Source organism: Cynara cardunculus, assembly GCF_001531365.2.
Source record: "Cynara cardunculus var. scolymus isolate 2C chromosome LG 3, CcrdV1, whole genome shotgun sequence".
NCBI classification, from domain to species: Eukaryota; Viridiplantae; Streptophyta; class Magnoliopsida; order Asterales; family Asteraceae; genus Cynara; species Cynara cardunculus.
Window position 1 is genome coordinate 35089387 of NC_037530.1, and position 14792 is coordinate 35104178.

Sequence of the window (14792 nt, forward strand, 5' to 3'; positions counted from 1 at the left end):
ATATATATATATATATATATATATATATATATAGTTTGTTTCAAATACAACCCGTCACATTTGTACAACCAATGCAACCCAATAAATTGATATATTTATGAAAATGTTGAGAGTTCATTTATTATGATTTGAATATTTATGGAAGATGAATATGGTTTATTAATTATGATCAATACTTTATATTAAGAAATAATCAAAACTTCTATGAAATCACATATTAATCAAATGAAATGGACGGTTGAGATTGGGTTGTATTGGTTACACAAATGTCAAGGGTTGTATAATAACCAACCTATATATATATATATATGTATATATATATATTTATATTTATATAACGTGTACGGGGCAGGGCGGGAAGTATGATATTTGTCCCTGCAGAGATCCCTGTCCCTATCCCCATCGTCGATTTAGTGGGGAATCCTCATCCCGACCGAGACGGGTGGACCAGGTTCCCCAATGGGTCGGACCCATTCTCATGGCTACGTGTCTCCTCCCGTTTTGCATGCCAAACTTATCGGACAAATCTTGTAATTTTCATGAAGCGTAAGGACTAGAATGTAAATAGTAATTCGTGAACGACCGGATTTTAAATTAAGTTCATTTTTCCGTTTTGTTCATGGTAGTCGCCGGAGATTTCATCAATGATTCATTTTTGACCTGACATCTCCTGTCGGAGAGGTTTTAGATGGCTATATCAGCCGATACTGCTCTCAATTCTCTTCGAACTCCGTCCAGATTCTTGTTTTTTCACCACTTCACCGATTTGTCGTCAAATCTATCATTATCGTCGCCATTTTTCGTCTTTTCTAGCTTTTTGTCTCGCAATCAATGCCTAGTTTGCAATTCCAGCCGTCGTTTTCTTGGCGGATTTAAGGTATCATTCAAAGGCTTCTGTTGTAAAATTAGTATTTCATTTACATTTTATTCTAAATTTGCATCTCTCTTCAATGTTTTGATACAGTAGGGACATTGTCGTGTTTCCGTGGCTCATACTTTAGGGAGATTGAGTTAGAATTTGGAACCACACTATCTACATTAATTATCCTTTGGTGTGATTAGGTACTTGACTTATCATTAAGACGAATGGCATGAACAGGTGCCAGGAATCATGTAACTAAGGTTGATCCAGCTAGTCTGGGTGCTGTGCAAACTGTTGAAGCTCCTATTTCTATTTCCACTGGAGCTTCTAGTTCAAGGGAGATTTTCAGGGCTATTGCATTGACTTTGAGAAAATCTGGTTGTAGAGTAAGTTAATTTGTATTTCTTGTCTATTGAATTCAGCTAGGTTATGCAAATGGATATGGGCACAGGCACAAACATCACTTGATCCTATTCTGGTATGCACTGCACCCACCAAAAGATGATCTTGATACTAGTGAATCTCCCTGCCTCTATCTATCTCTGTTTCTTTTTGGGTGTTAGAAGTTGTCTTTGCAAGACTACTGAGTTATATACCAAGTGTTTGTTTATATGGACTGATGTTTAATTTCCCATTAACTTTTGGATAGTATTCAAGGTGATCAACACAACCGCGTTGTTTTATCTTGACATATTTCACCTAGTAACTTAGTTACGGGTAGAATAAGAATGTGGACAATTGTCATCAAGTATATTACTTTCTAGTAAATTGAACCATTAGTATTTATTTTTACCCGTATATGTCAAAAACTACTTCCTGTTAGAAGGTTCCTGTACAATCAGTAAGAAACTCCCTTACGTGCAGGTGCATGAGATGCTCGAAAGTAGAAGTAGTCTCTTCAAAATTAATGTGTTTGAAGTATGTGTTGCACAGAGCTTTTCAATATGATCCTTGAATGCTATTGATGATTGCTTATTTCACTATTTTCTAAGGTTTTGGTGAATTATGCAAGATCATCAAAGGATGCTGAAGAAGTTGCTAAGGAGGTAAGCCTTTTACTGAACATTTTAGTGCAAATTATGTTCTGTTTGAGAAATTCATTAGGAGGGGAGGGTAGGCTCCCAAAGGTCGATGAATTCAAGGTTTTGTAGATGGTAAAGTTCGTTCTGTTCCCGGTATATGTCTAGCAACTTTTTGCCACATTCAGGGAGAAGTTACTATGCTCTTTGTGCCATTCATGCTTCTATTGTTAAAATTGCTAGCCAATGATCATTTTGTTGGTAAGCCATCAATCACTACATGTAACTATGGAATTCATCCCATCATATATTTAGATTTTAGTAAGGTTCTCAAATTTGAGACTAGTTGTAGTATGAACATGTTGAATACCCTTTCCTAATTGCTGCAGCATCATGACATGTAATTTGTTAATTTCTTACACCATTTCCTCGGAAAATAAACCTTGTAGAAATGGGATCAAAACTTTACTTTCTGCAAATGGATCGACTTATCTGTAGTAACCTGGAAGCTAACTAAAACGATGATAGTAAGTTATTAGTGGTAAACAACTACCAGGTCTTTATATGGGGATTCATAATTCGTATTCACAACTGATATTTGGACCAGATGTCTTTACTTGTACCTGTTCATCAGAACTTGCCTCAAATTTTGTTCTAACTTAAGCACGTATTCCCGACCTTCTTGGTAAAGCATAACTCAATAAGTAACCCCAGAACGATATTAACAGAATTTATCACAAATAATGTTCTTTTTAACCCCAATGTTGCTCTGCTGCCCTTTGGCTCTTTTGGTATTGCAAAGGAAATGCACCTAAAAAGATTCTTCTTCACATATTATAAGCTTATAACTGAAAGTTTATGGTGCTATGAAAACATAATAGGTTGGAATAATAGAGGGGGTAGTGATATATCCAATTATCCATCTCATGTTTTGTAGATTCAAGGAATAATTATAATCGTTTCAGTATCCAAGAAACAACCATTTTACTCTTTAGGGTAGAGGTCAAGTCTATATACATCTTAATCCCCCCCCCTTCCGTGTGTATACCTGCTTAACTTACATTGTAGATTGAGTTATTAGGACATGCTCTTACTTTTGGTGATGATGTTTCAATGGAAGGGGGTTATTGACTTGCAGGAACTTTTATGTGCTCCCAATTAAGTTTTCTTAAACCTCATGAATACATTGTTCAACTCTGAATTCTCAAATCAGTTTTTGGGTTGTTGCAGGCCGCAGCCCAGATTATGATGAAAAACTGGAAGATGACGGGGGCCGTTTACCTAAACACTTACCCGGTAAGCACTTACCGGTAAAATTCAACACTATCGCTTACTTACCAGGTAAGATTATATTCACTAAAACGCATCGTATGCAGCAATTTATCCCGGTAAGAGTATTCGTTCTCACTTACCGGGTAAAGCTCGCGATTATTGTCTTTGCTCTTATCGGGTAAGATTTTTAGTCATTATCATATTCATCTAGTAAAGTAAAGTGACTTGGTAAGCACTTACTTTGGTAAACATTTGGTAAACGTCACCTCTAATAATCTATCAAGCATTGCTTTCACCATTAGCTTTTACCGTCATATATTTCACTTTCAGATTCTAAATTCAGCCGCCCTCGTTACCTCACCTGAATGCCTATTATTCGTGAACAAAGGCCCTTCTCTTTTTATGGTGGACCCAACATATTTTATACAATAAAATAAAGCAACTTAGCTTAATCTGTATAACTTAATGGAAAACAACCAAACAACTTCTTAGTTACACTTTCTGATATGTTGCTCTGACACTGTTATTTCTAACCTCAACACTGTTATTTCTAATCTCATCTGAATGCCGATTATTCGTGAACAAGTGAAATTTTTGACACTTGATTCCTCAGTTTCTCACATCAGTAGACGGGTACAAACCTTACATAATTCATTTTTTGGATGTTTTAGATACATAGATAGGACTGAACGGGATAGACAAGTGACGTAAGCCGTAATTTGCAGTCTATTGATTGATCACACGAGTAAGCATCCAGTCAGCACATATCAAATGAAAAAAACATCCATCCTAGTTTCTCTTCCTCAAAAAAATGTCCAATTGATCCCAACTTTACCCAAATCTCCCTTATTTTTGTTTCACCTATTTTGTTGGGCTGTAAAAATGCATTTTGGCCCCCCCCCCCCCCCCACAAAGTCCTATCCTGAACACAAGTTTTTTATTATATCATGTCCTGCCTCACGTACCAAACACACAATTGCCGATGAAGTTGTGTTTATTTCATTTATATTCTTTGCAAATAACATGACAACGTGCACCTGCTAGCTATCGATGAACAAATGGTCATGGTTTGAACCTAAAAACAACCAGAACCAATTCTTTCCTCTTTCTGTAGGGGAAGACCATGTAGCTTTATAACCTTAAAAACCAGCTCTCACATCACAAGAAGGCATCACTTTCATTTGGGACTATTTCTGTTTTTCCCAATATAAAGTCCCAACACTTTGATTTGTATCCAGTGTAAATTGCAGAAATGCACAAAAAAACAACAAAGAAAACTTGTTTTCCCCACTCGAAATCTTGTACCTTCAGTAGCTGCTGCTGAAAGAATCCTCTCTTTTTATACAATGGAAAGCACCAAAAGAAGCCCAGCAAAACCATACAAACCCACTCTCAATCAATCTCTCCTTCCTCGGGATCATCGATCAAAGCTGGAGCAGCATCTGGTTTGACTTCTTCCTCTTCTTCATCATCATCCTTCATGTACAAACCAAGTTGCTCCAGAGGATTACTATTTCCCTGGAACTTAAAACTCCCCAAAGGATCTAGAGAATGAACCGGGCTTGTTTCATCTATTAAAGGCTCCATAGGTGCAGCCTGAAGCAATTCCAAATCCTCCAAAAACTGGGAATTCTCATCGATATCAACTGTCTTCTCCATCTAACCACAATAAAAATTTAACATTAGAAATCATCATTCTATTCCGAGAGCCAACTGAGCTTTCCAATATACCTTTTGTAGAGCTTGACGTGCTGCTTCCCTCTCAACTTCTCTCTTCCTCTTGGCTTCAGCTGCTGCTTCTGCTTCAGCCTTTCTTCGTGCCTCTTCTGCAGCCTTCGCTTCTGCTTGTAACCGAGCTTTTTCTAAACATCATGAACTTCAAAAATTAACCATAGCTACAAGATACAACATCAAAAAAAACAAAGTAAAATGATGAGCAGCAATGCACATATTCTTTGATGTGCTACACCAAACCTGCTCTTCTTCGCTTTTCTAACTCCACCTTCTCAAGTCTCGATCTTTCAGGATCCTGCTTCTCTCCCTGAAACGTCCAAAGTTATATCAGGTCGGAATAAAATTGAATCAGTTAAGCAAGTGATTAGCTTCGAATTACTACCTTTCCAGTAGTCTTTTCTTGAGCCTTCAGTATGGTGTCAGCAAAACGGCTTTTCAAAAGAGCTGCACGATAGAGCTTCACGGGAGAGACTTGCCTCTCGGATTGAGCACTCTCCCCTAAAATGTTTTATTATAGCACTGGGGGTGAGAAGATGCTGTGAAACTAACAGCACACAGTTTCTTCATGGTTTCATTGCTTACCCTCTTGACGATCATCAACTTCACCAGAAATGGGGTTGGACCGAGACTTCTGCTCAACTTGGCTCACCCCGTTTGCGGATTCTGGAAACCCACATGGCCACATAATTTAATAACATCCAAGAGCGTACCATCATTCATAATAACTACTTGCAAAAATTGCTGCAGATTTGATATATTGTACTCACGGTTTTCAGGTTCAGTGGCACTCGGGATAGCTATCCTTTCAGAGCCCAATGTCAACTAACGTAAGAATGAGCAGAAAAAGCGTCAAGAGCCAGATGGGAAGCATTTAAACTTCAGTTGCACTGCTTTCGACTAAGAAATGATATACCAGCATAAGCTGGCATGTGAAGAACATACCTTCACATTATTCACAACAGCAGACGCTTTGGCATCATCAGCATCACTGCCTGTAGAAGTGCCAGAATCTGATTATGGAAAAAGAGCCAAAAAAGAACCCTTTTCAGGCTAAATCTGACCTCACCAATACACATAACATGCATAGAAAATTACAAACAAAAGAAGGCAAGTTTGAACCCTATCACCACTACAAGCTGCATGACGCATGCATCTGTCCTAAAGACATGTCGATCGCAGAAAATTCACAAGAACCAAATGTGAGATGTGCATGGACGATTAAAACATCATGGTTAGATATCGTATCAAACAATGAGTTTGGAGCTGCATTTATGGTATGAAATGAATAAGGACACCAAGCAGCAAATAAGATGAGATAGTTCAAAACAGAAAATGAGCAATCACAATCAAAGTAGCATCCATCACAAGATGGATCTACAAAACTCATGAATGTAGGCAAGTCCACAATCCACAAACATGAAGACCATAATTGCATGCTTCCCACCAACTCAAATAAACCAAACGAAACGAAACAGACCCAGTGGGATAGACGTAGGGTCTGGGGAGGGTAAGAAGTAGGCAGTCCTTACCACTACCCCGACGGGTAGAGAGGTTATTTCCTTAAAGACCCCAGCTTGCGGAACAAATAGATACAACAAGCGAGTAATATATTGATGAGAGTGGGTGCACAAGTAAACTGACAACAACGGAAATAAGTAGCACATACAAGGGGACAGGAAGCACAAATCACAAAACAGGCGACCATAATTACATGAAGGAACTGTAGGACTAATGCACAAGAAATGAGGATATAACAGTTCACAAATGAGAACTTAAAGGGATCACAATAACACAAACCACCAGAGGACGATCCATCTTCACTACTGGAGCTACTTGAATTACTGCCTTTACTTTTTCTGACAGCTGAATCTTTCTCTAGCACCATAGGAGAGATAGTTGAGATTGGCAAATCATTTCCATCAATGTCTAAATCCTCTTTGTTACGGTCATTAGCTACAAATTACAATTAACAAGAAATGAAAAATCAGCAAAAAAAAACCTCCTCATAAAGGCACTTTAGATCTAAGTTTTGATGGAGATACAACCTTTGCAGGGTTGCATCAATGAATTGCTGAACCCCAACTCGTGACGCTGCCATGACATAGAAATAAAATACATCACTGATATTCCGCTTCTTGTATGTGTGTTATCTTGCCATATTTACTTCTAAGTGTGTGCGCGAGGGTGGGGCAGTAAAAGTGGACAAGTGTACCTCAATTTCAGAAGTTTCCGCTTTTACCGTGTTTTTCTGTTTGTCTGCCACATATTCATCTAGAAGGCTCCTCAATTTTAACAGTGTATCACTACTGAGAGTATCAATATCAATCTCAATCTCATCCTCAGTTGTTTGGTTTCCGTTGGAACTGTTCTCTTTAAGAAAATCAATAATGCTTTCAGGCAAATCTGCTAGTAACTCCTCCAATTCTGAGCTTAGTTTGTGCTTTTCAACATCAGACATGACTCTCTTAGCTGGTACTTGCTTAATTTCACTGTCAACTGATGCCCTCTTCTTTTTTTCAATAGGAGAAATGGGTACAGCAGTTACAGTTTCCATGAGCACAGCCTGTTTTGGAGAAGCTACTGCCTCTGCGGCCGGTGATAGCTTTTTCTCGATTGGTTTCCATCTCACTTCAAAAAACTTACTTATTGTTTCAGCCATCATATGCACATCATTTCCACGAGGATTATAAGTGAGTGCATTTGAAAATGTCAGCCTAACATCAGCTGCAAAACCCCATGGATCAGCATACTTACCTGAAGTTAACTTAGTTCTCACAGTCCCCAAATCCATCGGATGTTTAATGACAGTATAGTAATCAGGAATTTTTAAGGCTACCACATCTACAGGAACCTTAAAGACCCAACCATAAGTATGCCCGATCAACCGATTCAGCAGTGTATCGCACTGTTTCATCAACATCGCATTCCCAGAGACCGGTGGCAACGCCTTGTTTACAGGGTCAAGACGACCTGATGCTTGTTTCTTCGCGCGACCCCCAGCATTCTGCCCAGGAGGTGGAGCCCGCTTCATGCCACGGGACACGGGTTTACTGGAAGGAAACAAAGCCACATCACCAGAGCTAACCTTAGCAATTTCCTTCTGATATGTCCTAACTTGTTCAAGCTCATGTTTCAACCTCATGGTCAAATCCTTCCTCTGAAAACTAGACAATTTTGACAAAGATAAAACTTGGAAAGGGACCCCAAACTGTTCGGATGCATCTCCAGTCAAACTAATGCATTTCCTTTTGGGGGCACGGAGTTCTTCCGAAGCAGTGATCCCGGCATTAAGCCACCCTGATCCGCCAAAGTCTTCTGATTCAGCCATGGTCTCAACGGCATGGCGGTAGTCAGGAACAAACCCCCTTGGGTACCCTTTAGAAACTTTTCTAGTTTTCCCCATCATCTGTGAGACAACTTTTTGTGAGAGCTTCTTTGACTCTCTATGTCCAGCAAACTCTATAGAAATAGTAGGTGCCATAAGAAGCCCCAAGAGGTGCAACAATCAAGTCCCATATGAAATGCCTTTCACCAATTCGGAAAAAATCCTGCATAGCTAAAACACATAAAATGTCCATCTTCTTCATAGGGTTCAGATTCAGACTCGAGAGAAGCTTTATATAATGAATGTTCTATCTAGGGATTGTTTGACACTCGTTCAAAAGTAAAAGCAAACAAATAGAATTGAGGACCCTAACCTCGAAAGCATTCACTGAGCAAGCCAATAAGATTCGCCAAGCTTTACCCCTTGATCCAAGGAATCGAAGTCAACATCTTTCAACAGTTACCCGAAGCGACGAGATTCGTCAACGTCGATCCAGATCGAGAACAATTCAAAGAGATGCATCAAAAAGTTGTAAGAATCAGATAGCGATATCAAACCCTAGAGACCGCCGACTAAAACAACACTAGATCGAATAAGCAACGAATTAAAGAAACAACAGAAATGAATGCAAATTGAAACACTGGATAATGTATTCAAAGAATCCAATTCAAAACGTGGATCTATGAGCAAATAAAGGAAAAGGAAAACAAAATTGGAATCGGATACAGAGGTAGGGTCTGTTCTTGAAACCCTAGAAAAACCCCTCCCTCGCTGGCGAATCGATAAAACGCGCGTGATCAAGAAAAAAACACTCGCACATATATCTATACAATTACAGAGAGATTGTGCGTCTCTTTGAGCGAATCTCGACCGTTAAAATGTTTGACTTTGTTTCCAATCTTGTGGCCTATCTTCGCTCTCTTCTGGAGTCGGTGTTGATACTTTTCTTCTAAATGACACAGTAGAGTAAATTACGGATTTTATCCATATGATTTGTAAAATACATAAAATAAAATTCTTATTTTATCATTTTCTTTATTTTAATAGTTTTTTTTTATTTACTTAAATATCAACAATATAAGTTTAGTTTTAATAAACGAACATTAAAATCAAGATTAAAAAACATAAACGTATATCTAAAGAATCTAATTTGTGATATAGAATCATAAATTCATTCTTAGAATTATTTATGATATAAAATCTAAAACTTAGATCATAAAAAGAAGGAAGAGACAGAAATGGTTTTCTTAGCATATATAAAAAATAAACACGAGACAAAACAAAAAAACATAGAAAGAGGAAACAGATATGGGTTCTTGAACCGAACCGTGACTCCATTTGCATCCCTCCCTCTTGCTTGGTTCTGCATCTGCAGGCCCTCCTCTATACTCGTCGTTGTAGATCCACATGAAACCCTTTCTCCATGTGTTCTTTGTCACATGTCTCCATGGAGCCTCTTGTTGTGTTAAATCTAGTTTTATTGTTCAAGATTTTTAATTAGTCGTTCTTTCCATAATTGAAGGTGTTACACACACACACATACACATATATAGGTGAGTTGTTATGTAACCATTTACATTTGTACAACCAATAAGACTTAATTTCAACCGTACATTTAATTTGATAAATATGTGATTTCATAAAAGTTTTGATTATTTTCTAATATAAAGTATTGATCACAATTAATGAACCTTAGTCATCTTACATAAATATTCAAATCATAATAAATGAACTCTCATCATTTCCATAAATATCTCAATTGATTGGACTGTATTGGTTCTACAAATGTGATGAGTTGCATAAATATATAGGTTTTATGCAAGTTTGTTTTGTAATTTAGAGTGTATTAGAATGTTGTGTATATTTGTATCATGATTTTGATTAGATTATATTTTTAAGTATGTTTTTATCGTAAGTTTAGTCGTACTATAATTTTTTGTATGTTCATGTTGTGATTTTGATTGCATTATAATTTTATCTCTATTGGGTTATAAAGATTTGAAGTCACTAACTATATATTATATAACTTTTTCGAATTATTTGAATACGATTTGTTGATGATTCTATTAACAATTAATATATATTTATATAGACAATACTCAAATCATTAATCAAAATACCCATACTACCGCACAATATGCAGTTCCCATACTAATATGATTAAATTGAGTAAAAATACAATGAACCACTTATCAATGTTATCATACGATAAACGATAATGGGCCTCACAATGAAAATTGGGCTTTTTATTCGTACATTTGAAAAGGTTATATTTATTGTGAGAAATCTATTGTTATCCTTAAATTTATTATCAATTTCAATTTCAATTTCAATTTCAATTTTTCAAAAACATGAATCAAAAACTTCTATTTTTAAATCAAACCAGTTGTTATGTATTTGGTTTATCTTTTACATGATACTTTTAGGGACACGACATTGTAAATTGTCTATGGAATTGACGGTTACATACCCTGTTAGGCTGTTACAGAAACTTTTATTTTGGAGAACCATGATTTAAAGCTTCTAATTTTAAAGACCCGTTATTCAATCTCAAAACACAATTGTTCATTCAATAACAGTATCATAAGACTCCAGACGCTCGACTCACTTATGGGGGTCAATATTTATCGTTCATTTGTTTATACCTCTAATTAATGAATCAAATTGTACCAACAAATATCAATTCAATCATCTGATAAAGCTGTATTATTACTGTACGAGTTTGAAAAAACAGTGAACAACCGCAAGTAAAACATGCATGGTAAATGTAGAAAAAATGAGATTTTTACAAAAAAAAAAAAACGGATGTGTAACTTGCGGACCTACCAATTTCAATGCATCAAAATTAGGGTTTCACCTTGTAATGACACGTGTCACGTCCACAAGTTAGGGAGGTGTCACTTGCGGACCTCGGCTGAATCTGTAATTTTTATTTTCTTTTAACTAAGTCTGCAAGTTAGGAAGGTACCATTTGCATAGTATTGGTACATTTGTAGTATATAACAATTATAATAAAAAGTTTCAATATCATATATGATTATATGTATGATACACAAGCTTAATCATATATGATTAAGCACATGTTGCATTGACAACACATAAACGCTTAATCATATATGATTAAACACATCCAAATAAGTATACTTATATATGACATTGAAACTTATTGCCTTTGTCCAAAATGTTTAACTTCTCGTATGATCATTCCTCTATACATACATACATACCTACACACACACACATATGGTTTCATTTACAAACTCAACCATTTATATGAATCATACAAATATACACATTAATCTTAACTATTCATCTAACTAGTCAAATGAATATATGATTCAATGAATATGTCAATTGTTTTATAATGTAAAGCGCTCATTATAATAAACTAGAATGGTACTCGCGCAATGCAGCGAGATATATCTCGACTTTAATGTTTCGTTTTATTCCGTCTCTGTAAATGTTTTAATCCCGTTTTATGTGGTTTTGAGAAATGGATAATGTTTTTATTTTTAAATAAAATATAAATTTGAAAATATCATAAAATTTCGAAAATGAATATATCAACAATAGTATCAAATTAACTATTTAAAAACTCTTGTTTTTCGTGTAATTTCTTTACTTCTATTTTTTTATAATTTAAATTTAGATTTAATAACGAAGTAATTTATTTTTTATTTAATATATAATTTTTTATAACGGTAATAATTAAGTATTCTGTTAGAATTCAATTATTATCTTGATTATATTTTAGATTTTTTATATTTAAAATGCAATATTTATCTTGTATTTGACTATGATTATCTGCAATTAGTTACACGAATTCAAACATGAAGCTTTAATAAGTTGTACTTACGTACAGTTTGTTTGCAACCTTGAATTTTAAGTAATATACATTAATAAACTGTATTTCATGCATAAAAAATGGTTTTCAAGAGTTTTTGTCAAATGTTTTATATCGTAGTATAAATTAACTTTGATAATCTTTCATAAATAACCAAATCATAATAAATAAACTCTCATCATTTTTATAAATATCTCAATTAATTGGTTTCTATGGTTTGTACTAATCATTGGATTTGTAAGAAGTCTCTCCCTTACATATATAGAGAAGGTTTTCAAATACAAACATTGTCATTTGTACCGAACCAATGAATTGAAATATTTACCGAAATGATGAGAGTTGATTAACTGGATATTTCTGTTAAATGATTAAATTTCATTAAATATAATGAGCGCTTTATATTAGGAAACAATTTGGATATTTATATATGAAACCAGATATTCATTAGATTAAATGAACGGTTGAAATTGGTTGGAATGGTTTGCATTTAAAACTCCCTCAAATGATTCAAAAAAGAACCCCTATGATTTACGAGAATGCGAGAACAATCTATCAGCCAAGTAATGTGATAACAATCAAAATTAAGGGATTTTATAAATTTAAAATAATATTATAAACAATTCAAAAAGTTTTGAGAGGCGAAAGGATAATCTTGGAATTCGAAGTGATAATATTTTAAAAACACGATAAAAAAAAGACTCCGATCATCTAGAAACTGATAACAACATGGACTACGGTGGTTATCTTGGTTAATAGAGGAAGGTGTCATAAGTTTTAAGAAGATAGGAGGAAGAAATCGAACAACAAGAAGCTTGAGAGAGAAGTTTGCAGAGACAATTGATTCAAGATTTTGCTTATCACACTTAGAACATGAATCGCTCACAGTCCCTCGATTTGAAGATTGTTTGGTTCGATTAGAGTACGGATATCATACGGTTATCACAAGAAATCCAAGTACAATATATCGGTTCAACTAGGGTTAACGTATCTACTCGATTCATATTTGGGTGTGATAATCATGTGATACATTAACCCAAAGACGAGTTGAGTAGCACACAATTTTCACAAGATACGATTCGTATTTAAGTTCGACGACAATCTTTCCTGTTCGGTTAGGTTCCACAATCACACAATTATCGTAACTCAATTGTGTATAGATTATCACACGATTATCATCTAATAGGACTGCACTTTGTTCAGTCTCACAACTCTATCGATTATCACACTATTATCATACTCAATGGAAAAAATGACGGTGATGGGAAATTTGGTGGTTGTATTGATTATGTTCACGATTATCACACTGTTATCATACCCAATGGATACAAAACGACTATGATGGAAAATTTGGTGGTTGAATCGATTAGGTTCACAATTATCATACGATTGTCACATTGTTATCATATCCAATGGATACAAAATGAATGTGATCGAAATTTTGGTGGTTGAATCGATTAGATTCACGATTATCACATTGTTATATCAACAGATTTAAAAATTTCAGATACGATGGAGAGAAAAAGATGGGACGAAAACGATAGACGTTCTACTCAACATGATCGATCCCAAGCTAAAATGATGGGATAATTCCAATTAATTAAAACAAGATAAAAATTATAAAAAATACTTAATTACATTATTACCTTAATGATTTATTTTTTTGATATAACTTAAATTATTGGTTAAAAAAGTTTGAACCCCACAAATGTTCTCGCATTCTCGTAAATCACATTAAATAATTATTTTCGTTATATAGTTAATTCCCATGATGAGAAATCATTTTGGATGTGTTTGAGGATGTACCATATTGATTTCATGTGAATTTTAACCTAGCAAAAGTTGTAAATATGGTTTGGTATTAGTTTTGGGGTTCTGGTTTTGGAGCAAAGATATATATATATATATATATATATATAACGGTTTTTGCAAATAGAGCGTTGACCAAAATGAACCAGCCCTGTGAGTTTGGAGGGTTAGCCAACATGAGCCGACAATATGAGTTTATAGGATTAGTCAAGAGAATCCAACTCCATGAGTTAAAACAAAACACTTCAACCTCCTATCATATACCTACCATCAATTGTCAAACTTTCATCTCTTCATCAATTTATGATACAAATTTAATGCTAAAAATATAGAATACTTAATTCTTAGGGTTACACATTATTTTTGTGGATCTTACTTTCATATATACACATATAGCCTTATGATTCAACCTCATAAGTTGGCAGAATGAATCTCATTCTTCTTTCTTATACACAGATCTTTATTCCAATCTTTAAATCTCACACCAATGTATGATATTTCAAAATCAACCACAATTCATCAACAACTCAATACTCAATTCTTATGATGTCACATCAATATTTTTTATTCTTCTTTTAATTTATATATATATTTTCTTTATTAAATACTTTTTTATGGTTTTAGAAAGTCCTCAAAACAATGCCCTTCATCTCTTATCTTTTTTTTTCCCTCTCTCTCCTCTTTGTATATATGGTTGAGTTAGAGTGAAAAACCAATAATAAATATTCTGTTAGTTCATGTTTACATAAATTAACATGTTAATGTTCAAGTTAAGGTATCTTAATGTATTAACATTTACATGTTAACATCTTACCAGATTTTGATTTACTACACCTCTTGATTTTCTCTCTCTCTCTCTCTCTCTCTCTCTCTCTCTCTATATATATATATATATATATAAAAGTTATAGTAAGAAGGGTAAAAATGAAT

At 34.8% G+C, this 14792-nt stretch overlaps 1 protein-coding gene across 3 annotated transcripts; it reads right to left on the reverse strand.

Moving 5' to 3' along the window:
* Positions 1 to 4240: 4240 nt before the first annotated feature.
* Positions 4241 to 8989, reverse strand: LOC112509979 (transcription factor GTE10-like). Of its 3 annotated transcripts, none has more exons than XM_025115222.1 (11): positions 8586 to 8989; positions 7100 to 8435; positions 6933 to 6978; positions 6685 to 6840; positions 5830 to 5879; positions 5655 to 5709; positions 5470 to 5550; positions 5270 to 5385; positions 5128 to 5194; positions 4885 to 5015; positions 4241 to 4812 (listed from the first exon to the last, which is right to left on the reverse strand). In XM_025115222.1, exons 2-11 carry the CDS (start codon positions 8366 to 8368, stop codon positions 4546 to 4548), a joined length of 2238 nt encoding a protein of 745 aa, XP_024970990.1. In that variant the 5' UTR covers positions 8369 to 8435; positions 8586 to 8989; the 3' UTR covers positions 4241 to 4545. The 3 variants fall into 3 exon arrangements, with proteins under 3 accessions (XP_024970990.1, XP_024970988.1, XP_024970989.1); XM_025115220.1 differs by having other exon boundaries at positions 5830 to 5897; XM_025115221.1 differs by having other exon boundaries at positions 5830 to 5897; positions 7100 to 8443.
* Between the last annotated feature and the right edge of the window lie 5803 nt (positions 8990 to 14792).